Source organism: Salvelinus fontinalis, chromosome 9 (genome assembly GCF_029448725.1).
Source record: "Salvelinus fontinalis isolate EN_2023a chromosome 9, ASM2944872v1, whole genome shotgun sequence".
NCBI classification, from domain to species: Eukaryota; Metazoa; Chordata; class Actinopteri; order Salmoniformes; family Salmonidae; genus Salvelinus; species Salvelinus fontinalis.
This window is the reverse complement of record NC_074673.1, coordinates 10,726,563-10,753,128: the sequence shown is the minus strand read 5'-3', so window position 1 is coordinate 10,753,128 and position 26,566 is coordinate 10,726,563. Positions and strand designations below refer to the sequence as shown.

The 26,566-nt window shown below is 44.6% G+C and overlaps 1 protein-coding gene across 6 annotated transcripts in view; it reads left to right on the top strand.

The window, feature by feature from the left end:
• The window catches only part of LOC129862040 (SH3 and multiple ankyrin repeat domains protein 2-like), a 203,886-nt gene that overhangs the window by 143,483 nt on the left and 33,837 nt on the right, over positions 1–26,566 (top strand). For all 6 annotated transcript variants that reach the window (XM_055933363.1, XM_055933362.1, XM_055933360.1 and 3 more), the window contains exons 16-17: positions 4,535–4,617; positions 7,570–7,694. In XM_055933363.1, the coding sequence (XP_055789338.1) occupies positions 4,535–4,617; positions 7,570–7,694 (208 nt within the window). The remainder of the gene's footprint in view (positions 1–4,534; positions 4,618–7,569; positions 7,695–26,566) is intronic.

Below are 26,566 nucleotides of genomic sequence, written 5' to 3'. Positions count from 1 at the left end.
CCATGGCATCATAATGATGGTAATAAGAGGTGGATTAATTCGGGTGGGACTGTGTAGGACCTCACTGAAGGCCCAGGCCCCAGGCCCCTGGCACGCCACTGACGATGAGACTGGTGTTTTGCGGGTACTAGTTAATGAAGCTGCCAGTTGAGGACTTGTGAGGCGTCTGTTTTTGAAATCAGACACTCTAATGTACTTGTTCAGTTGTGCACCGGGGCCTCCCACTACTCTTTCTATTCAGGTTAGAGCCAGTTTGCTCTGTTCTGTGAAGGAAGTAGTACACAGCGTTGTACGAGATCTTCAGTTTCTTGGCAATTTCTCACATGGAATAGCCTTCATTTCTCAGAACAAGAATAGACTGATGAGTTTCAGAAGAAAGTGCTTTGTTTCTAACCATTAATCGTACCCACAAATGCTCCAGATACTCAACTAGTCTAAAGAAGGCCAGTGTTATTGCTTCTTTAATCAGGACAACGGTTTTCAGCTGTGCTAACATAATTGCAAAAGGGTTTTCTAATGATCAATTAGCCTTTTAAAATTATAAACTTGGATAAGCTAACACAACGTGCCATTGGAACACAGGAGTGATGGTTGCTGATAATGGGCCTCTGTACGCCTATGTGGATATTCCTTTAAAAATCAGCCGTTTCCAGCTGCAATTGTCATTTACAACATTAACAATGTCTACACTGTAATTCTGATCAATTTGATGTTATTGTAATGGACAAAAAATGTGCTTTTCTTTAAAAAACAGGGACATTTCTAAGTGACCCCAAACGTTTGAACGGTAGTGAAGAAGATACAGCTTACATATGCCTCACGTTTGGTGTCAGACTATAGATCTTTATGAATGGTGTCGAGACTGATAAACTTGCATCACTAGCCTAATTCAATCTAAAAGAATGGACCAAACAACTATGCACAGTAAGCTATTCATCAGAGAATGCTACCAGATGACGAAGAGCGTAGTTCACGTGACTTGTGAACTCAACCTTACACAGGTCGCAGTTGCATTTTGCGGGCCAGGTTGCAGTTGTAAATGAGAACTTGTTCTCAACTAGCCTACCTGGTTAAATAAAGGTGAAATAAATAAAAAACAGCTAGCACATGGTTTATGTAATGCATTGTCTTTCATTTGGGAATAGCATGCATGGGACATTGCATGATAACCTTTTACCTGATGTTCATATGCATATTTCAGTTTATTCATACATTTCAACTCATTCATTAGTAGTGCTGTGACACCACTGATTACAGCACTAAAAGTAGTACTGAGAGGGTGAGGTTCTACCTAGCAAGGGAATTTGTGTGTGTGCATCTGTTGTGTGTGTGTGTGTATGCGTGTGTGTGTGTGTGTGTGTGTGTGTGTGTGTGTGTGTGTGTGTGTGTGTGTGTGTGTGTGTGTGTGTGTGTGTGTGTGTGTGTGTGTGTGTGTGTGTGTGTGTGTGTGTGTGTGTGTGTGTGTGTGTGTGTAAATGCATGTGTGTGTGTGCGTGTATGTGTCCACAGGAAAGGAGATGGGTTGAGCGAGAGTGTGTGTGAAAACTCTCGCCGTCAGATGGATGGTGATGTAAGAAATGCTTGAGCAGGGCCTTGCTTGTTCGTTCCTGGGCAGTCGTTGCTGGGAATGTTACGCAAACAGCACTGAACTCAAAAACTCTACCCAGGAATGTCCTCGGCTTCTTCTCAGGGACCTGCCCACATGAGAAAGCATACGTTCACTGCACGGTTTTACTGATGAACATTCCAATGAAATCTATTGGTTTTAAAACACATACTAAGCCTCTACAGATCCTCCATGAGCAGAGAGAGAGAGAGAGAGAGAGAGAGAGAGAGAGAGAGAGAGAGAGAGAGAGAGAGAGAGAGAGAGAGAGAGAGAGAGAGGGAGAGAGAGATCCATCCAACTGTGCTCATATACCCACCCCCCAGTACAACCAGTACAAGAGCAGAACATGTTGTCATGGAGACACAGACAGAGTCCTGGTAGCAGTGCTGTGAAGGCTTGCTGCATGCTGCTCCGCTCATCTGCTCTGGCATCATAGGCGACAGAGGTGAAGGACTCTAGCCTGGTCCCTCTAGCCTGGTCCCAGATCTGTTCCTGCTGTCTTGCCAAACTCGGCATAGTGTAGAAGATCTGGGTCTAGCCAACTGAGCAAGACACAAACAGATCTGGGGACCAGGCTACAGTATAGGGACAGAGCTTTTGGGTAAACTTTGCCAGGATTCTGGTTTGCTGAACAAGGGACATCTAGCAGGTTGGTATTTATCGAGATCTCTGCAGAGTGGTTACTAGCTGGCCTAGTCACAAAGTCATAAAATCAGTTTGAAATCTAACCTTTACCTTAAACCTAAACTAAACCTAAACTGCTAACCTTATGCCTAACCTTACATTAAGACCAAATAGCAACAACAACAAAATCATGAATTTTTTACGACAGAACATTTTGACTTTGTAGCTGGCCCAGCGAGCAAAAACCACTTAGCTCTGCCTCCAGGACAAGATTCATCCCAATAAATATCAACCTGGGGATTGTTCTATATAAGGGGGATTTCCATTTTATCCTCTTGACCAGTTGGATTTCTTCAATAGGTTCACATTATAATCACTTCAAAGTGTGTAGTCCTACTTAGATGTACAGGCGATACATGAAGCAGAAAGGGGTCTAATCCTACTGATTAGCTGAGCAGAGCCTGTCTGCATTGGGATAGCCATAGGCTGCGTTTTGGGTTCGTACTTGACCATTGGAATAGGCATGACTTGATTCTGTTTCCTGAAGATCTGTAAGCCCTGTATTACATGTAAAACATGCCTGTCTGGATGCTACATTGACCTGCAGGAGGGAAGGAATAGTCACCATCATAATTACCATCATCATCATCATCACCATCATCATCCTTATCACCATCATCATCACCATCACCATCATCACCATTGTCATCAGCATTATCAACCTTATCACCATCATCACCACCATCATCTTCCTTATCACCATCGTCGTCACCATCACCATCGTCACCATTGTCATCAGCATCATCATCCTTATCACCATCATCATCATCTTTACCACTGTCATCGTCATCATCTTCCTTATCACCATCACCGTCATCATCACCCTCGTCGTCATCACCACCGTCATCACCATCGTCATCATCTCCATCATCATCCTTATTATCATCATAATAGTTTTGTACTGCTAGGTATCACTGCACTGTTGGAGCTAGAAACACAAGCATTTCACTGCACCTGCGACCGACTTCGGTACGCGACCGATAAACTTTGATTTGATCATCATTATCATCATATAGTGACCTCATCCCCCTGTTTAGATCAAAGGCCACCATCGATTCACCAGAATCCACCAAAACATTGTTGCACTATGAGGACCTACAGGTCCACTTTGTCCCTGGAAAACTATGACTAACACCATTCTGACTACCAGCTCAAAGTAGTGTGTTACCATGGCAACCAGACATCCCACCACCAGCACCAGCATCATGCTGCTGCTACCTCTGCTGCTCTCCCTTCAAATTCCTCCTTGGAACCCAACCAAGGCTTGCAATGCAATACTAATTCTGGAATGCTGTCTACTTGTGTAGCCTAGTTTATGAAAATTAGTCTGACCTACTGTTTGCATCCAAGCATACTAAATTGAAAGAATGCCATGCATCTTAATAAAATATTCACTTAAGCTATTCTTTTCCAGTGATTTTTGGGGGGGTTTGAAATCCAGAAAATGATTACTGAAAAATATGAGTGATTCCTTTTAAGTAAAAAATAAATAAAAACATTTCACCATTTTATGCTTTTATTTGTGGCACTGGCACTGTAATCTTCCATTTTCTGATGGTTTCGTTTAGTTGATATTGATATTAGGCCAAATCCAATCACATTATTGCAAAATTGTCTATAGGAATATAACTTTTTTCATCTTTCAGAAATGACACCACAGCATAAGAATGGTGCGGTTGTCATCCAGCACCCAGATGCCACAGCCTATAGGATTTACTGCTGGCCGAGGAACGAACATTTTGATAGGCTAAGGGTGATCACTCCCATTAAATTGAATTAAATGACTGCTTATTTCCTATATTCGTTCACCCATTCACTCGTTCTTTCATTCATCCACTCAGCGTTGCACCCTATAGGACGCCCTCATCCCTCCCTCCTTCCCTGACCTCGCTTCCCCAGCTATGGTTTTTTCTCTCTCATGTTTGCCGCTTGTGGTTTTCCTCTTTGGGTGGAAATGTTTCTCGCTATGGACAACCTAGCTTTGTCGCCGGCTCCTGCCGTTAGTTTATGTTTTCCAGTGCAACAACTGCAACGTTTTCTTCCGAGCCTGACTCGTTCTTTGGAGGTTCACGGTGACGGTGTGTCGCTGTCACATCGCGTGTAGCACTGTTCATTATAGTTCATTCATTCGTTTTGCAACGGACGAACTGTCATAATGAAGCACTCGGGGCGAGCAGCTGTGGCTATGATGAGGATGATAGGATGTAATAATAACGGTCGTTTTGCGCGGAATTTTCTCCACAGCAACTGTGTTATTGACGAGAAGACGGTAGTTCTACAGAAGAAGGATAATGAGGGATTCGGGTTTGTGCTGCGAGGGGCGAAAGGTAGGAGACTGACAGACCAAGAGACGCACTCACTCAGTCAGTGTCTGTTCCTCCCTTGTTGTGTTCATGTTGCATCCCCGGTCCACCGGCGCGTCAGTGATGAGAATCACGCTCATATTGCTTATTAACAACCCCATGCTGCTTTGTACACCCACTTACTTCAATAGAAATGACTTTTTTCTGTTGGCGACAGATCTCATATCTGTGATTGTTTTGTGTTGTAGTCAGCTCTGCTCCTTGTCATGTTTTGTGTGACCATAATAAGTTTATTATAGTATATAATAAACCGACTGAGCCTAGCATTAACAATATTCGGTTGACTTAAAATGCTTCTCCATCACAAACGGATGTATCTGAGGCTACTCAGAACAACATTATTTATCTAGTTAATTCAAATCTAATACCCAGAGCCTGTGCCTCTGCTCCAGAGAATATACATTCATGTAAGCTACTGTATGTACATTCATGTAAGCTACTGTATGTATGTACATGTAAGCTGTATTGAATGAGCAGACTACCAACTGCCCATGGAGTTTTCTTGAAGCACATGGCTGATTTATTGCAAGTGTCACTTGTCACCATCGGTTTGTTTGAGCTGCTGTTACTCCAGTTCTGCAAGAGAAAGATGCTACACAGTATTCATGTAACATCTGTAACAATCTGCAACATCTAAAGTTAACTTTGATGCGGCTTTGCTGATAGTTGTATGCTTTTATTGTCTTGAAGAGATGGCCAGTTCAGTTTTACACCCCCTTGACAGATCTACACACACACACACACACACACACACACACACACACACACACACACACACACACACACACACACACACACACACACACACACACACACACACACAGATCTACACACACACACACACACACACACACACACACACACACACACACACACACACACACACACACACACACACACACACACACACACACACACACACACACACACACACACAGACAGATCTACACACACACACACACACACACACTAATGAACCATACAATGCAGGGAGTTTATTTGGTCCAGAGTGGAGGGGTTAGTGATGCATCTCTCTGTAGCCCCAACACCTGCCCATCCCAGCCCCACTACCAGCCCCAACACCTGTCCCAGTACCTTACTCAGCACCTGCTCCAGCCCAGCACCTTCCCCAACACCTGTCCCATCCTAGCCCCACTACCAGCCCCAGCCCCAACACCTGTCCCAGTACCTTACCCAGCACCTGCTCCAGCCCAGCACTTAGCCCAGCACTTTCCCCAGCACCTGCCCCAGCCCAGCACCTTCCCCAGCCCAGCACTTCCCCAGCACCTTCCCCAGCCCAGCACTTTCCCCAGCACCTGCCCCAGCCCAACACCTGCCCCAGCCCAGCACCTGCCCCAGCCCAGCACCTGGCCACCGTCTCTGTCCAGCCAGCATGATTAGGCCTCTGTTTTCCTACATGCATATTTTTTAGTGTCCTGATTATTACATTGCATATGATGATCCATCCAAATACAAATGGTACCGTAGCATTGGTGTAATTCTGTTCCTGCATGTACAGTGCATTCGGAAAGTATTCAGACCCTTTGACTTTTTCTTCATTATGTTATGCCTTATTCAATCTACACACAATACCCCATAATGACAAAGCGAAAACTGTTTTTTAAAAACATTTTAGCAAATGTAATTAAGATAAAAAACCTGGAATACCTTATTTACATAAGTATTTACAGTAGACCCTTTGCTATGAGACTCGAAATTGAGCTCAAGTGCAACCTGTTTCCATACCACTTGTTTTTGCAACACTTAAGGTCCCCAAAAACACAGAGGCCACCATCATTCTTAAATGGAAGAAGTTTTGAACCACCAAGACTGTTACTAGATCTAGCTGCCTGGCCAAACTGAGTAATCGGGGGAGAAGGACCTTGGTCAGGAAGGTGACCAAGAACCCGTTGGTCACTCTGACAGAGCTCCAGATGTCCTCTGTGGAGATGGTTGTCCTTCTGGAAGATTTTCCCATCTCTGCAGCATTCCACCAATCAGGCCTTTATGACTGGGCCGAAGGTTCACCTTCCCACAGGACAACGACCCTAAGCACACAGCCAAGACAAAGCACGAGTGGCTTCGGAACAAGTCTCTGAATGTCCTTGAGTGGCCCAGCCAGAGCCTGGACATGAACCCGATCGAACATCTCTGAAGAGACCTAAATATAGCTGTGCAGTGACGCTCCTCATCCAACCTGACAGAACTTGAGAGGATCTGCAGAGAATAATGGGAGAAACTCCTCAAATGCAGGTGTACCAAGCTTGTACCATCATACCCATACCCGTAGTCCCGTGTAGCTCAGTTGGTAGAGCATGGCGCTTGCAACGCCAGGGTTGTGGGTTCGTTTCCCACGGGGGGCCAGTACAAAAAGGTGTGAATGTATGTACTTGTAAGTCACTCTGGATAAGAGCGTCTGCTAAATGACTTAAATGTAAATATAAATGTAATACCCAATAAAACTCAAGGCTGTAATTGCTGCCAAAGGTGCTTCAACAAAGTACTGCGTAAAGCATCTGAATGCTAATGTAAATGTGATATTTATAGAATAAGGCTGTAACGTAACAAAATGTGGAAAAAGTCAAGGGGTTTGAATACTTTCTGAATGCACTGTATTTATGTGTACATGTGTATGCAACACAGTTGGCAACATCTTCATTATATGTGGTCCAGTAGAATATGTTCGCCATTTCCCTGAGGCTGTCAATTTTGAACGTTAACATTCAAAGGTGTCTATTGTACATCACACTGCTGTGTTGAAGTTCATGGGTGATGTGTTGTTGAATTAACTTCATAACATATGTGTAATAATGATACTGTCCCAGACAGTGATGTTGCTACCTTGCCTTTCTCACCCTTTCTCTGTCTCTGTCTTTACCTGGGCCGTTGTCTGCACCTGCTCACCCACCCCTCCAGCGGACACGCCCATCGAGGAGTTCACCCCTACACCCGCCTTCCCCGCCCTGCAGTACCTGGAGTCTGTGGACGAGGGCGGGGTTGCATGGCGGGCGGGGCTTCGCAACGGAGACTTCCTCATCGAGGTAAGGCAACAGAGGCTCTTTCTCAATTCATTTTTCCTCTATTGTTTGCATCTTCTTCTCCTTGCCTCCTCGTCAAAAGGCATTGGAGAAGAGGGTGTTAGGGGCGGGACCTCGGATCTTCTTCTCCTTGCCTCCTCGTCAAAAGGCATTGGAGAAGGGGGTGTTAGGGGCGGGACCTCGGATCTTCTTCTCCTTGCCTCCTCGTCAAAAGGCATTGGAGAAGGGGGTGTTAGGGGCGGGACCTCGGTTCTTCTTCTCCTTGCCTCCTCGTCAAAAGGCATTGGAGAAGGGGGTGTTAGGGGCGGGACCTCGGATCTTCTTCTCCTTGCCTCCTCGTCAAAAGGCATTGGAGAAGGGGGTGTTAGGGGAGGGACCTTGGATCTTCTTCTCCGATACGGTTGTGAGGAATCGCACGTTCCTTCCTGGACTTGAGTTGTGGAATAATAATTTTCAATGTGAAGAGAATGCTAATGAAGGATTTGTGATGATCTGTTTAAAACTGGACGGAAAAGATAAAGGGAAAGGGGGACCCTAGTCAGTTGTATAGGGAAAGGGGGACACCTAGTCAGTTGTATAGGAAAGGGGGACACCTAGTCAGTTGTATAGGGAAAGGGGGATACCTAGTCAGTTGTATAGGGAAAGGGGGATACCTAGTCAGTTGTATAGGGAAAGGGGGACACCTCGTCAGTTGAATAGGGAAAGGGGGATACCTAGTCAGTTGTATAGGGAAAGGGGGACACCTCGTCAGTTGTATAGGGAAAGTGGGACACCTCGTCAGTTGAATAGGGAAAGGGGGACACCTCGTCAGTTGTATAGGGAAAGGGGGATACCTAGTCAGTTGTATAGGGAAAGGGGGATACCTAGTCAGTTGTACATGGAAAGGGGGATACCTAGTCAGTTGTATAGGGAAAGGGGGATACCTAGTCAGTTGTATAGGGAAAGGGGGATACCTAGTCAGTTGTATAGGGAAAGGGGGATACCTAGTCAGTTGTACATGGAAAGGGGGATACCTAGTCAGTTGTATATGGAAAGGGGGATACCTAGTCAGTTGTATAGGGAAAGGGGGGACACCTCGTCAGTTGAATAGGGAAAGGGGGACACCTCGTCAGTTGTATAGGGAAAGGGGGATACCTAGTCAGTTGTATAGGGAAAGGGGGATACCTAGTCAGTTGTACATGGAAAGGGGGATACCTAGTCAGTTGTACATGGAAAGGGGGATACCTAGTCAGTTGTATAGGGAAAAGGGGATACCTAGTCAGTTGTATATGGAAAGGGGAATACCTAGTCAGTTGTACAACTGAATGCATTCAACTGAAATGTGTCTTCCACATTTAACCCAACCCCTTTGAAACAGAGAGGTACGTGGGGCTGCCATAATCGACATCCACGTCATCGGATGGGAGGAGATCTGTCTGAATACATATATGAATGTGGTCCTGACAAGTTTATGTCTTTTTCTCCATTCAGCATCGAGGGAGTTTTGTTTGACCCAGAAAATCATTAGGACAGCACATCATGGCATAGTTCTCTGAGCCTCCAAATCAACTGAACTTCTGCTAAATTAATTATAAAAGTCTGGATAAGCTCCAGAAGGTGCACTGACCTAATGAAAAATTGGCGTTCTGTTATTGCTGAAATAAGGACAACTAAGCTACTGTGTGGAACGAGATGAAGGTTTTGGGCTGTACCTCGTCTTATGGCTGAAGCTCTGTCTACTCCCCTTAGATATGGTATTGTCCTCAGAGTTGTGTTTAGAGTCACTTCCAGTTCAGTTCGATTCATCTGTGTTTTTGGTTGTAAGGTGATTGAGTTCATACCCAAGCATAGCCTGAAATCTCAGTTTCACCATTGTTTCACAAAACATAACAAAGCTTATCAGTTTAATTCAAGGGGTAGCCCAAGCAGTAGCCACTATGGATTAGATTTCCTCTTGAACACGTATTAGCTAACATGTAGCCTAGCTGTTAAGACCGTTGAGCAAGGCAATTAACCCTAGTCGCTCTGGATAAGAGCGTCTGCTAAATGTATATTATTCTTGCTGTGGATTTCTCTTGTTTTTCAGTACAGCACCATCTCACCTACATTCTTTATTTCTTTACTTCATTGTCTAACACTTGACCACCACAGGTTGTGTTTGCAAAATGATAAACATAGACTCAGGCCTTGCTCTGTGTGCTGTGGGAATGTTTAATATACTCATAGATTCCATCACTGTCAGTGTTCTTCAGTGTCACTTCAACAGGGTTCGGTTGAAGTAATTTAGTATGAGACAGAAAGGAGAGTAGTTAATGATTATGTGTTCATGCAGCACGATGACACAGTGTTCATGGACTCATTAGGTGCTGATAATCCATGGACAGCTTGTGTTTTTAAAATCAACTGTCAGAGCAGCATGGCCGTGATGTAACAACAAAAAGGGATAATAACAAAACAGGAACTAGAAGAGAGCACAAGGGTGGTAGCTAAACAAATATCATCCTACCACTTTTCATAATGTTGTATAGACGAGATAGACATAGTCCTAGGGGATTGTCCCTTTGAATTCTAAGTTGTTATTGCGTTGTTATATTAGTCATGGAAAGTGGTCACACTTCACAATCTATTTGGTGATCATTCCTCAGAATAGGATTTGATCTTAATTTGATTTAATCTAACTAACCATGCGTGTACAGTACTTCATATGAACTATTATATAGCGCTGCAGTGAGTTGCTGTATAACTATAACTGCTGTACAACTATAACGATGGCATGACCGAAAGTGTTCCCTGGAAATCCAGCCTATCCTTAATCAATCAATCAATCAATCAAGTTTATTTTATATAGCCCTTCGTACATCAGCTAATATCTCGAAGTGCTTTACAGAGACCCAGCCTAAAACCCCAAACAGCTAGAATGCAGGTGTAGAAGCACGGTGGCTAGGAAAAACTCCCTAGAAAGGCCAAAACCTTAGCCTTGTTAAGAAAATAAAAGCAGTCCCTCGCGGGAATCAACAGTTTAGTCTTGTGTGTTTGGTGTTCTGCTCTGCTCAGTCATCCCCACCAGAGCAGACCACCTCCAATGACCTTGCAGGCTGTTAGTAAACCCCTCAGTGTAATGGTTCAATGCTGGAGATGTGGATGGCCTTGGGGATGTAGGGTTTATCACCTGTGATCAGGGAGAGAGGCTGCTTCTCTGGGGATATAGGGGGATGTTTATCACCTGTCATCAGGGAGAGAGGGTAGTATTTATCACCTGTCATCAGGGAGAGAGGGTAGTATTTATCACCTGTCATCAGGGAGAGAGGGTAGTATTTATCACCTGTCATCAGGGAGAGAGGGTAGTATTTATCACCTGTCATCAGGGAGAGAGGGTAGTATTTATCACCTGTCATCAGGGAGAGAGGTTGCTTCTCTGGGGATATAGGGGGATGTTTATCACCTGTCATCAGGGAGAGAGGGTAGTATTTATCACCTGTCATCAGGGAGAGAGGGTAGTATTTATCACCTGTCATCAGGGAGAGAGGGTAGTATTTATCACCTGTCATCAGGGAGAGAGGGTAGTATTTATCACCTGTCATCAGGGAGAGAGTGTAGTATTTATCACCTGTCATCAGGGAGAGAGGGTAGTATTTATCACCTGTCATCGGGGAGAGAGGTTAGTATTTATCACCTGTCATCAGGGAGAGAGGCTGCTTCTCTGGGGATATAGGGTAGTATTTATCACATGTCATCAGGGAGAGAGGCTGCTTCTCTGGGGATATAGGGTAGTATTTATCACATGTCATCAGGGAGAGAGGGTGCTTCTCTGGGGATATAGGGTAGTATTTATCACATGTCATCAGGGAGAGAGGCTGCTTCTCTGGGGATATAGGGTAGTATTTATCACATGTCATCAGGGAGAGAGGCTGCTTCTCTGGGGATGTACTTTCTGATAGATGGGCATATCTGGATCCACAGAATGATCTGCCTCTGGTTCTGTCAGCTCAAGGTTCTGTCAGCTCAAGGTTCTGTCAGCTCTGGTTCTGGTAGCTCAAGGTTCTGTCAGCTATGGTTCTGTCAGCTCTGGTTCTGTCAGCTCCTTTTATTACAGATGTGAGCCAGCCAGGACTTCCTATAAAGAAGCAGAACAATGCTGATATGTAATTGGTTGTTCCAGGCATTTAGCCCAATAACCTGTTGTGACACTTTAGCCCAGGTTATTGTGATGATCCACTAGTATCCTCTTTGATAGTAGTTCTGTCTTTGAGCTGTTCTTGTCTGTTAATGTTCTGTATTATGTCATGTTTCATGTTTTTTTTTGTGGACCCCAGGAAGAGTACTGTAGTTGCTGCTTTTGCAACAGCCAATGGGGAACCTAATAAAATACCAATACCAAGTTGTAGATGTTTTCCACTCATGTGGTGCTGAAGTTCAGAATTCTGATTCACATGATGTTGCTGCCTGCTTCGTTGGTGCTGAAGTGCAGATGCTCTGTATTACAGCTGGTTGGTTTACTTCAGCCCCATAGCGTGGCTGCATTCTGGGAATTTAAATATATATATATATATATATATATATATATATATATATATATATATATATATATATATATATATATATATATATATTATGGAATAAAACCCATTCAGGATACTGCATCTCCTCTCTTACATCTCCCCATACTTTCCTCTCCTGGTTGTACTTTTTCTCTCCGTTGTCTTTGCAGATAGCACTCAGACAGCACTGCGTTCTGTCAAAGCCCTGTAAGTAGAGTTCTGTAGTGAGCTTGTGTTAGCTCTTCTTCTATGCTCATGGAATTATTCAGCATTTGGTCCAAATGAGCTTTCAGTCTGTATAAACACAAACCTATCCAGGAGGTACACACACAGCAGTAAAAATTAAGTGGCTCTATGTATTTAGGCGAATGCTGATTGCTGAACAAATTACTGATGCATTGCTGCAGAATAATGGACATGGGAAGCCCTTACACCATGCCCCGACCGGGCGCACGATCGCAAATTGATTTTGTCTCGGAACACCAAGCGCGATCACGACACGCAGGTTGAAATATATCAAAACAATCTCTGAACCAATTATGTGAATTTGGGGACAGGTCAAACCGCATTAAACATTTATGGCAATTTAGCTAGCTAGCTTGCAGTTGCTAGCTAATTTGTCCTATTTACCTAGCTTTCTGTTGCTAGCTAATTTGTTCTGGGAGATACGGTAAACGTTGAGGTGTTATTTTACCTGAAATGCACAATTAATCCACGGTCAACCGAATAACCAAAACGGTCAACCGAATAATTTCTAGTCATCTCTCCTCCTTCCAGGCTTTTTCTTCTTTGGACTTTAAATGGCGATTGGAAACTAACTTTCATAATAAGGTGTATTACCACGCCTGACCGACCTCGGTTCATCTTGCAATCACCCATGTGGGTATAACCAATGAGGAGATGGAACGTGGGTATATGCTTCTGTAAACCAATGAGAAGATGGGAGAGGCAGGACTTGTACTGCGTTTAGCGTCACAAGTAGAACTGACTTCTATTTTAACGCCTAGCAACGCAGATGCTCGCAAGCAGTGTGGGTGCAATGATTGAATAACATCTATGTGTACATTTATTTTTGCAACGCGAGCCGTGTGGTCAGCATGTTAGGGTCACATAGCAGGTTGTAGGAAGCTCTTAGGGTCACATAGCAGGTTGTAGGAAGCTCTTAGGGTCACATAGCAGGTTGTAGGAAGCTCTTAGGGTCACATAGCAGGTTGTAGGAAGCTCTTAGGGTCACATAGCAGGTTGTAGGAAGCTCTTAGGGTCACATAGCAGGTTGTAGGAAGCTCTTAGGGTCACATAGCAGGTTGTAGGAAGCCCATAGGGTCACATAGCAGGTTGTAGGAAGCCCTTAGGGTCACATAGCAGGTTGTAGGAAGCCCATAGGGTCACATAGCAGGTTGTAGGAAGCCCTTAGGGTCACATAGCAGGTTGTAGGAAGCCCTTAGGGTCACATAGCAGGTTGTAGGAAGCTCTTAGGGTCACATAGCAGGTTGTAGGAAGCCCATAGGGTCACATAGCAGGTTGTAGGAAGCCCTTAGGGTCACATAGCAGGTTGTAGGAAGCCCTTAGGGTCACATAGCAGGTTGTAGGAAGCCCATAGGGTCACATAGCAGGTTGTAGGAAGGTCTTAGGGTCACATAGCAGGTTGTAGGAAGCCCATAGGGTCACATAGCAGGTTGTAGGAAGCCCTTAGGGTCACATAGCAGGTTGTAGGAAGCTCTTAGGGTCACATAGCAGGTTGTAGGAAGCTCTTAGGGTCACATAGCAGGTTGTAGGAAGCCCATAGGGTCACATAGCAGGTTGTAGGAAGCTCTTAGGGTCACATAGCAGGTTGTAGGAAGCCCTTAGGGTCACATAGCAGGTTGTAGGAAGCCCTTAGGGTCACATAGCAGGTTGTAGGAAGCCCTTAGGGTCACATAACAGGTTGTAGGAAGCTCTTAGGGTCACATAGCAGGTTGTAGGAAGCTCTTAGGGTCACATAGCAGGTTGTAGGAAGCCCTTAGGGTCACATAGCAGGTTGTAGGAAGCCCATAGGGTCACATAGCAGGTTGTAATATGGTTTGTTAATGCACTTAGTGGATGTGTATTGACATAAATATGTATGCATGGCTCTGGTAGTGGATATAATATGACAATACTGCTGGTCTGAATGGCTATGGCCAAACGGGCCACCACATATTCTGTATCTTACATACACAATACAATGTTTTCAGGCTCCAATTTAACCAATTGAAAGTATAGGTAGCCTGGGGGGCGGCAGGTAGCCTTGCGGGTAGGATCGAATCCCCTGACAAGGTAAAAATATGTTGTTCTGCCCTTGAGCAAGGGCAAAGAAGACATGGATGTTGATTTAAGGCAACCCTTCACAAACACCTCTCTGGTTCAGAGGCGTTTGGTTAAATGCAGAAGACACATTTCAGTTGAATGCATTCAGTCGTATAACTGACTAGGTATCCCCCTTTCCATATACCACTGAATAGGTATCCCCCTTTCCCTATAGAACTGACTAGGTATCCCCCTTTCCCTATAGAACTGACTAGGTATCCCCCTTTCCCTATAGAACTGACTAGGTATCCCCCTTTCCCTATAGAACTGACTAGGTATCCCCCTTTCCCTATAGAACTGACTAGGTATCCCCCTTTCCCTATAGAACTGACTAGGTATCCCCCTTTCCCTATAGAACTGACTAGGTGTCCCCCTTTCCCTATACAACTGACTAGGTGTCCCCCTTTTCCCCTAATAGCTAAGGAAATAGTAACCTACTATGGATGGGCCCTGTTGAAAAATAGTGCCCTGTATAGGGATATGGAACACGGGACAGTTTGGGATGCAGAAGTCTCAGTATATCCTGCCAACAATACAGAATCTCTTAGCAGTGGACGTCTAATGCTCTTATCTGTCTGTGTGGCTTCCTGTCCTCTCACAGAGAACAACAGCAGCTGCTTGAAATAACCTATAATCAAGCATATGTTTAGCACTAATATGTTCCCCACAGGAACAGATTCCAGTGTGAAAGGGCAATGTGTGTGTGTGTGTGTGTGTGTGTGTGTGTGTGTGTGTGTGTGTGTGTGGGTAGGTGGATGAAGGTGTGTGTGTGAAGAAGGAACATATTTTCAGTGTGTAAGTGCAATGTGTGTGTCATTCTGTTTTATGTGTGTGATGAACTGGCAACGTGCGATGCTGCCCTACATCATAGATGTCAGCACTCTCCTGAGTCTTTGTCCTCCAGCCGAGCCAGTTCGTCACAGTCTGGGGTTGTTCTACATACAGAGCACTGGTGTGGTACTGTGACCACGCACGCATTGAGGAAGGCGCGAGCCAAAACATTTGTCAGTGTGGTCTATGAGGACTAGGGCTGGGGATTGCCAGGGACCTCATGATACGATATTATCACAATACTTAGGTGCTGATATGATATGTATTGTAGTTTCTATACTGTGATTTTATTGGGATTCGATGTTACAAACATATTGCTCACCATGTCTGCTGCAGTGGGACAAGAGAGCGCATGAGAAAACAAGTTTTGCTCATTTGTGGATTTAAAAGGGCTGAAAACATGTTGGCTCACTATTGAAAAAGAACATGGAGAACAGGCTAGAGAAGAACATGGAGAACGAGCTAGAGGAGAACATGGAGAACGAGCTAGAGGAGAACATGGAGAACGAGCTAGAGGAGAACATGGAGAACGAGCTAGAGGAGAACATGGAGAACGAGCTAGAGGAGAACATGGAGAACGAGCTAGAGGAGAACATGGAGAACGAGCTAGTGGAGAACATGGAGAACGAGCTAGAGAAGAACATGGAGAACGAGCTAGTGGAGAACATGGAGAACGAGCTAAAGGAGAACATGGAGAACGAGCTAGTGGAGAACATGGAGAACGAGCTAGAGGAGAACATGGAGAACGAGCTAGAGGAGGACATGGAGAACGAGCTAGTGGAGAACATGGAGAACGAGCTAGTGGAGAACATGGAGAACGAGCTAGAGAAGAACATGGAGAACGAGCTAGAGAAGAACATGGAGAACGAGCTAGAGAAGAACATGGAGAACGAGCTAGAGAAGAACATGGAGAACGAGCTCGAGAAGAACATGGAGAACGAGCTCGAGAAGAACATGGAGAACGAGCTAGAGAAGAACATGGAGAACGAGCTAGAGAAGAACATGGAGAACGAGCTAGAGAAGAACATGGAGAACGAGCTAGAGAAGAACATGGAGAACGAGCTAGAGAAGAACATGGAGAACGAGCTAGTGTAGAACGAGCTAGAGAAGAACATGGAGAACGAGCTAGAGGAGAACATGGAGAACGAGCTAGAGGAGAACATGGAGAACGAGCTAGAGGAGAACATGGAGAACGAGCTAGAGGAGAACATGGAGAACGAGCTAGAGGAGAACATGGAGAACGAGCTAGAGAAGAACATGGAGAACGAGCTAGAGAAGAACATGGAGAACGAGCTAGTGGAGAACATGGAGAACGAGCTAGAGAAGAACATGGAGAACGAGCTAGAGAAGAACATGGAGAACGAGCTAGAGAAGAACATGGAGAACGAGCTAGTGTAGAACGAGCTAGAGAAGAACATGGAGAACGAGCTAGAGGAGAACATGGAGAACGAGCTAGAGAAGAACATGGAGAACGAGCTAGTGTAGAACGAGCTAGAGAAGAACATGGAGAACGAGCTAGAGAAGAACATGGAGAACGAGCTAGAGAAGAACATGGAGAACGAGCTAGAGAAGAACATGGAGAACGAGCTAGTGTAGAACGAGCTAGAGAAGAACATGGAGAACGAGCTAGAGGAGAACATGGAGAACGAGCTAGAGAAGAACATGGAGAACGAGCTAGTGTAGAACGAGCTAGAGAAGAACATGGAGAACGAGCTAGAGGAGAACATGGAGAACGAGCTAGAGAAGAACATGGAGAACGAGCTAGAGAAGAACATGGAGAACGAGCTAGAGAAGAACATGGAGAACGAGCTAGAGGAGAACATGGAGAACGAGCTAGAGGAGAACATGGAGAACGAGCTAGAGAAGAACATGGAGAACGAGCTAGAGAAGAACATGGAGAACGAGCTAGAGAAGAACATGGAGAACGAGCTAGTGGAGAACATGGAGAACGAGCTAGAGAAGAACATGGAGAACGAGCTAGTGGAGAACATGGAGAACGAGCTAGAGGAGAACATGGAGAACGAGCTAGTGGAGAACATGGAGAACGAGCTAGAGAAGAACATGGAGAACGAGCTAGAGGAGAACATGGAGAACGAGCTAGAGAAGAACATGGAGAACAAGCTAGTGGAGAACATGGAGAACGAGCTAGTGGAGAACATGGAGAACGAGCTAGTGTAGAACGAGCTAGAGAAGAACATGGAGAACGAGCTAGTGTAGAACGAGCTAGAGAAGAACATGGAGAACGAGCTAGAGAAGAACATGGAGAACGAGCTAGTGGAGAACGAGCTAGAGAAGAACATGGAGAACGAGCTAGTGGAGAACATGGAGAACGAGCTAAAGGAGAACATGGAGAACGAGCTAGAGAAGAACATGGAGAACGAGCTAGAGGAGAACATGGAGAACGAGCTAGAGAAGAACATGGAGAACGAGCTAGAGAAGAACATGGAGAACGAGCTAGAGAAGAACATGGAGAACGAGCTAGAGAAGAACATGGAGAACGAGCTAGTGGAGAACATGGAGAACGAGCTAGAGAAGAACATGGAGAACGAGCTAGTGGAGAACGAGCTAGAGAAGAACATGGATAACGAGCTAGTGGAGAACATGGAGAACGAGCTAAAGGAGAACATGGAGAACGAGCTAGAGAAGAACATGGAGAACGAGCTAGAGGAGAACATGGAGAACGAGCTAGAGAAGAACATGGAGAACGAGCTAGTGGAGAACATGGAGAACGAGCTAGAGAAGAACATGGAGAACGAGCTAGAGAAGAACATGGAGAACGAGCTAGAGAAGAACATGGAGAACGAGCTAGAGAAGAACATGGAGAACGAGCTAGAGAAGAACATGGAGAACGAGCTAGAGAAGAACATGGAGAACGAGCTAGAGAAGAACATGGAGAACGAGCTAGAGAAGAACATGGAGAACGAGCTAGAGAAGAACATGGAGAACGAGCTAGAGAAGAACATGGAGAACGAGCTAGAGAAGAACATGGAGAACGAGCTAGAGGAGAACATGGAGAACAAGCTAGAGAAGAACATGGAGAACGAGCTAGTGGAGAACATGGAGAACGAGCTAGAGAAGAACATGGAGAACGAGCTAGAGGAGAACATGGAGAACGAGCTAGAGGAGAACATGGAGAACGAGCTAGAGAAGAACATGGAGAACGAGCTAGAGAAGAACATGGAGAACAAGCTAAAGAAGGAGAAATACCAGAATTTTGGTACAGGTAGAGCTGACTAGCGCTGGCTAACGTTAACAAAAACATTGTTGTTGGAGAGAATCGCTACTCAGTCATAAAATAAATTATATCATCAAAAATAATACTGCGATACTCTACTGTATAGATCCCCCCCTCCCACCATCACTAAGTAAGAAATGTTGCTATAGGAGAAAGAATCAAAGCTTCATTGCAACTGATAGGTATATTTAAACTAGTGCTGCCCTCTCATCAATGACTGTTGTTTCAAAACACCCTTCTCTCTCTTTGCCTGGTACTGTAGAGCTTGTATTGATGTTGGACTAAGCCTGCCCTCGCCAGTCCTTACTGCAGTGCTCTGCTCATCTCTGTGACTATCTCATGGACAGTGAGTTGTTCTGCTCATCTCTGTGACTATCTCATGGACAGTGAGTTGTTCTGCTCATCTCTGTGACTATGTCATGGACAGTGAGTTGTTCTGCTCATCTCTGTGACTATCTCATGGACAGTGAGTTGTTCTGCTCATCTCTGTGACTATCTCATGGACAGTGAGTTGTTCTGCTCATCTCTGTGACTATCTCATGGACAGTGAGTTGTTCTGTGTGGACAGCCACCCAGAGAGCATGCCTTGGAGGTACCTCATGGCCTAATAACAACACAACCTGTCACTAAAATAAAGAACTCTGCTTGGTGGTGTAACCTACTTTGAGGATAGGAGGAAAATAAATTGTGTGGATACGTACGGTAGCAATGTACGAACAGGCTTAACTGTCTCTTAATTGTTTATTTGTCAATACTGTAGTAAATAATTCAATCCAGGCTTTGAACTGATGACCTTGTTCAGTGTTACATTGGCCCTATTCTCCCTGAAGGGACAACATGGGATGTTGAGTCTGGAAAAAAAGGACAATGTATTTACAAGAATCCCCATTATTACCCAATGAATAGACCGTAGAATCATTATACTTCCCATTCATTGGCTAATGGGGATTCTTGTAAATACAATCTCATTAGCCATGGTGGGGACCTGTTGGTTCATTGCACATGCTGCTGGATGTCCGAGGCTCACTCATGTCGTATTACAGCTCAGTGGTCACCTAGCAACCAGCTTCACATTGTGTCCCTAAGCTCGCTGGGATGGATGAAAGGGAGGAAGACAGCTGTAAGAGATTTCCCAGCAGCACCCTCCTTGTCTGTCCTTGACGGTCTGCCTCCTCTAATATAAAGGTGTGTGAAAACGTCAGCAAGTGGCTGGGGTTTGGTGATGGAGGTGTGAGCTATGTAGCTGTGTGTCTCAAGCCAGAAGATGTGCTTTATTGTGTTATTATTATTATTATTGGGATATTGCCAACTGTATAATACAACCTGTATACTATTGCTATTCCTAAATTAGCTGATTAGCTAAATATGGCATTCACTTCAAGGTCATCTCAAATGTGCTCTGATTAAACCAAAGCGTGGAATACAGTATATAATGACTTGTAGTGTTTACATTTCAGCTCTTTGGAATACTATTGGTTTATAACATACAGTAACACATCAAATCAGATGTTTTTTGATAGATACATTGATTGTGTTTCTTGACGTTTTCTTATATACTTTTCATATGCTTACTCTTCAACCATGACATCACATAGTATCTCCTGTGGTTCATCTCTCTCTTGAATGTCATCAGTGTGTGGGGATCCCTCTCTTCAATAGTGTTTCATCTGCGTATGCCTGACGTACGATACCGCTACTCTTAATACATGGGCTTTGAGCTGAAGTGGTTCCAATTCAGGCCTCCCAGAAAGGTCTGTAAAAGGGAAGAACGATAGATAGGTCATCTCATCCAGCATCTCCTCTGTGTACTTGGTAATTAGTCTACTCAAAAGAGTTCCACCTGCCCTGAAGACTGAAGAGGAGAATAGCTAGCGAGGAGATTGCATTTGATCATGGAATTGCAATGGGACTGTGGGTGATTGGCCTCTGTTAACCCCCCCTCTCTGAAGTGGCTCAGTGAAACCACAGTGAAACAGCCTTTACTCCATTGATGGCCAGCCACTGGCCTTTCCCCTCTTACGTGATAACATTCCTGTCCAAGAGGGAAGAAAACACTTTAGTGGTGCTGAATGGCATCCCATTCCCTACGTAGTGCACTGCTATTGATCAAGGCGTATAGGGTTCTGGTCAACAGTAGTGCACAATTAGTCTAGTGGTTAGAGCGTTGGGCCAGTGACCGAGCTGACAAGGTAAAATCCCTGAGCTGACCAGGTAAAAAGCTGTCGTTTGGCCCCTGAACAAGGCAGTTAACCCACTGTTCCTAGGCCGTCATTGTAAATAAGAATTTGTTCTTAACTGACTTGCCTAGTAAAATTGAAGGTTACTTTATTACATTTTTTAAAATAGTGCACTACTTTTTCATCACAACCCGACTCTGGTTAAAAGAAGTGTACACTATAAAGAGAATAGGGTGCCATTTCAGATGCAGCCTCATTCTCACAGAGTCTTGTCTACTCTGCTCAGGGTCCCTGCTCTGTCTTACAAACTCTCGACTACTCTGCTCAGGGTCGCTGCTCTGTCTCACAAACTCTCGTCTACTCGGCTCAGGGTCCCTGCTCTGTCTCACAAACTCTCGTCTACTCTGCTCAGGGTCGCTGCTCTGTCTCACAAACTCTCGTCTACTCGGCTCAGGGTCGCTGCTCTGTCTCAAACACTCGTCTACTCTGCTCAGGGTCCCTGCTCTGTCTCACAAACTCTCGTCTACTCTGCTCAGGGTCGCTGCTCTGTCTCACAAACTCTCGTCTACTCTGCTCAGGGTCGCTGCTCTGTCTCACAAACTCTCGTCTACTCTGCTCAGGGTCGCTGCTCTGTCTCACAAACTCTCGTCTACTCTGCTCAGGGTCGCTGCTCTGTCTCAATCTCTCGTCTACTCTGCTCAGGGTCGCTGCTCTGTCTCACAAACTCTCGTCTACTCTGCTCAGGGTCGCTGCTCTGTCTCAATCTCTTGTCTACTCTGCTCAGGGTCGCTGCTCTGTCTCTCAAACTCTCGTCTACTCTGCTCAGGGTCGCTGCTCTGTCTCAATCTCTTGTCTACTCTGCTCAGGGTCGCTGCTCTGTCTCTCAAACTCTCGTCTACTCTGCTCAGGGTCGCTGCTCTGTCTCACAAACTCTCGTCTACTCTGCTCAGGGTCGCTGCTCTGTCTCAATCTCTTGTCTACTCTGCTCAGGTTCGCTGCTCTGTCTCTCAAACTCTCGTCTACTCTGCTCAGGGTCGCTGCTCTGTCTCACAAACTCTCGTCTACTCTGCTCAGTGTCGCTGCTCTGTCTGAGGTTCTGACCCAATCCATCCAGTGAAAAAAAGGAAAACGCCAATGTTTCGCATCCTACATCATAATAGCCCTACAGGCCCCCAGTACATCTCAGTGATGTGAAATACAGACAGCAACGAATGCAGCGAGTGATTTACCAGGGAGGGAGGGAATGGGGTTGTGTACCAGTGTCTACAAGGCCCTTTCATATTTCAGAAATAGGATTTTGTGTCACTTCTGGTTATATCCAGCAGAATTAACATGTGCAATTTACTAAAAGGGTGCGCACTCACTTGCATAGTGACACACACACACACACACACACACACACACACACACACACACACACACACACACACACACACACACACATTATATAACATCGAATGTCTATGTTCGGCGGCCCAAGCATTACATAACACTGCTCAGTTAACCAGGAGACCCTCAGGCACCTCTGACCAGTCCACAGAGATAAAGAGATGAGCCATTTAAGACTAAAAAGAAAATAATTCTGTCCCCAGACTCCCTAAAATGTCTAATTCTGTGAGGAAAAACAAACCAATCAATACACAGACAATTAAAGGAAGGACAGAGACAGACAACCAGATTCAGCCTTTAACCAGTACTGTACAAGAGACAACAATAATGATTTATTGCTTCCTTGATTCATCCACTTCACTGGCTGAAATGTACAAAAACTACACACACCAAAGCAAGAAGCACATACTACACACACTCAAAGAGTCACATGACACACTCTAAAATATGTACTCAAGTCATGAGCAAAAAACCTTCTGAGACACAGCTGTTGTCTTGTGACTGTGGAGTCACTCAGTACAATCAGCTACTGCTTCCTGGAGAGAATGGACATGTTCCAAATGTTCCCTAAGTAGTGCACTACTGCTGACCAGAACCCTATAAGCCCTGGTCAATTTTTATTTTAATTAACCTTTATTTAACTAGGTAAGTCAGTTAAGAACAAATTCTTATTTACAATGACGGCCTACACCGGCCAAACCCCGACAACGCTGAGCCAATTGTGCGCTGCCTTATGGAACTCCCAATCACGGCCGGTTGTGATACAGCCTGGAGTCAAACCAGGGTGTCTGTAGTGACGCCTCAAGCACTGAGATGCACTGCCTTAGACCGCTGCGTCACTCTGGAGTACTTTTTACAGTGGGGTCCGAAATGATTGACATCCTTGATAAAGATGAGCAAAAATTACTGTATAAAATAAATAATTCAAATACTGACCTACATTGTACACTCAAATTTTGGAGGGAAATTATATTATTTTATAATACAATTGCTCAGAGAAAGCGATTTTGTTTAACAAGTAAAAAAAATGTTTTTTTTAAAGTGTGGGTCAAAATTATTGACACCCCTGTTTTAAATACCTTTCAATACCTCATCTTGTGAGGATAATGGCACTGAATGTTTTTCTAAAATGTTTGATGAGTTGGAGAACACATTGGGAGGGATTTTGACCATTCCTCCATACAGAGTCCTTCCAGATCCTTTATATCCTTCATCTGCGCTTATGGACTGCCCTCTTCAATTCAATCCACAGGTTTTCAATGGGTTTTAAATGCGGAGACTGATAGATGGCCATTTCAAAATGTTGATATTGTGGCCCATTAACTATTTGCCTTTGGATTTGTAGATGTGCTTGGGGTTATTGTCTTGCTGGAAAATCCACTTGCGGGCAAGTTTCAGTCTCCTCGAAGAGGCAACCAGGTTTTTGGCTAAACTATCCTGGTACTGGGTAATGATGCCATTGACCTTAACAAGGACCAGTGGAAGCTGAAAACCCCATAACATCAAAGATCCACCACCATATTTTACAGTTGGGGTGGAGTTCTTTTCTGCTCATGCATTCTCATTCCGATGCCCTGGCCACCACCAGTGTTAATCAAATCAAATGTATTTATAAAGCCCTTCTTACATCAGCTGATATATCAAAGTGCTATAAAGAAATCCAGCCTAAAACCCCAAACAGCAAGCAATGCAGGTGTAGAAGCACGGTGGCTAGGAAAAACTCCCTAGAAAGGCCTAAACCTAGAAAGAAACCTAGAGAGGAACCAGGCTATGAGGGGTGGCCAGTCCTCTTCTGGCTGTGCCGGGTGGAGATTATAACAGAACATGGCCAAGATGTTCATAAATGACCAGCATGGTCAAATAATAATAATTGCCAAAGAGCTCTATTGTCAGGTTCCAATCCAAGTGGCAATGTCATTTAGCATACTCCAGGCATATACATTTGTTGGCTAACATTAAAATAGAGCTCTTTGGCCGCGCACAATAGTGGTGGATTTGGCATCGAAAGGAGAATACATGAGCAGAAAATACTGCCCCCCCCCCCCCCCATCCTTTCGTCACACACATGAAGTGCATAGTTTTCAGACCCCTGGAGTTTTTCCACAATCTAAAATTGATTAAATCTACATAGAATACCCAACAATGGTAAAGCAAAAACAGATTGTTTTTAATTGTTGCAAATTTGTAAAAAAAAAAAAAAAAAATATCACATTTACATAAGTATCCTGACCCTTTACTCAGTACTTTGTTGAAGCACCTTTGGTAGCGATTACAGCCTCAATTCTTCTTGGGTATGATGCTACAAGGTTGGCACACCTGTATTTGGGGAGTTTCTCCCATTCTTCTCTGCAGATCCGCAGATCCTCTTAAGCTCTGTCATATAGGATGGGGAGCGTCCCTGCACAGCTATTTTCAGGTCTCTCCAGAAATGTTAGATCGGGGTCAAGTCCGGCCTCTGGCTGAGCCACTCAAGGACATTCAGAGACTTGTCCCGAAGCCACTCCTGCGTTGTCTTGGCTGTGTGCTTAGGGTCGTTATCCTGTTGGAAGGTGAACCTTCGCCACAGTCTGAGGTCCTGAGCACTCTGGAGCAGGTTTTCATCAAGGATCTCTCTGTACTTTGCTCTGTTCATCTTTGCCTTGATCCTGATTAGTCTCCCAGTCCTTGCCGCTGAAAAACATCCCCACAGAATGATGCTGCCATCACCATGATTCCCCATAGGAATGGTGCCAGGTTTCCTCCAGACGTGACACTGACATTCAGGCCAAAGAGTTCAATCTTGGTTTCATCAGAACAGAGAATCTTGTTTCTCATGGTCTGAGAGTCGTTTGCCTTTTGGCAAACTCCAAGTGGGCTGTCATGTGCATTTTACTGAGGAGTGGCTTCCGTCTGGCCACTCTACAATAAAGGCCTGATTGGTGGAATGCTGCAGCGATGGTTGTCCTTCTGGAAGGTTCTCCCATCTCCACAGAGGAACTCTGGAGCTCCTCCAGAATGACCATCGGGTTCTTGGTCACCTCACTGACCAAGGCCCTTCTCCCCCGATTGCTCAGTTTGGCCGGGCTGCCAGCTCTAGGAAGAGTCTTGGTGGTTCCAAACTTCTTCAATTTAGGAATGATGGAGGCCATTTTGTTCTTGGGGACTTTCAATGCTGCAGACATTTTTTGTTACCCTTCCCCAGATCTGTGCCTCAACACAATCCTGTCTCGGAACTCTACGGACAATTCTTTTGAACTCTTGGCTTGATTTTTTCTCTGACATGCACTGTCAACTGTGGGACATTATATAGACAGGTGTGTAGCTTTCCAAATCATGTCCAATCAATTGAATTTACCACAGGTGAACTCCAAGTTGTAGAAACATCTCAAGGATGGTCAATGGAAACAGGATGCACCTGAGCTCAATTTCAAGTCTCATAGTAAAGGGTCTGAATACTTTTGTAAATATGGTATTTATTTTTTGTTATTAAAATAAATAAATATTATGGGTTATTGTGTGTAGATTGATGAGGAAAACATTTAATTTAATCAATTTTAGAATAAGGCTGTAACATTTCAAAATGTGGAAAAAGTCGAGAGGTCTGAATACTTTCCGAATGCACTGTATACACACACACACTCAGATCCATATATATATATATATACACACACACACACACACAGTGGGGCAAAAAAGTATTTAGTCAGCCACCAATTGTGCAAGTTCTCCCACTTAAAAAGATGAGAGAGGCCTGTAATTTTCATCATAGGTACACTTCAACTATGACAGACAAAATGAGAAAAAGAAATCCAGAAAATCACATTGTAGGATTTTTAATGAATTTATTTGCAAATTATGGTGGAAAATAAGTATTTGGTCACCTACAAACAAGCAAGATTTCTGGCTCTCACAGACCTGTAACTTCTTCTTTAAGAGGCTCCTCCACTCGTTACCTTTATTAATGGCACCTGTTTGAACTTGTTATCAGTATAAAAGACACCTGTCCATAACCTCAAACAGTCACACTCCAAACTCCACTATGGCCAAGACCAAAGAGCTGTCAAAGGACACCAGAAACAAAATTGCAGACCTGCACCAGGCTGGGAAGACTGAATCTGCAATAGGTAAGCAGCTTGGTTTGAAGAAATCAACTGTGGGAGCAATTATTAGGAAATGGAAGACATACAAGACCACTGATAATCTCCCTCGATCTGGGGCTCCACGCAAGATCTCACCCCGTGGGGTCAAAATGATCACAAGAACGGTGAGCAAAAATCCCAGAACCATGCGGGGGGACCTAGTGAATGACCTGCAGAGAGCTGGGACCAAAGTAACAAAGCCTACCATCAGTAACACACTACGCCGCCAGGGACTCAAATCCTGCAGTGCCAGACGTGTCCCCCTGCTTCAGCCAGTACATGT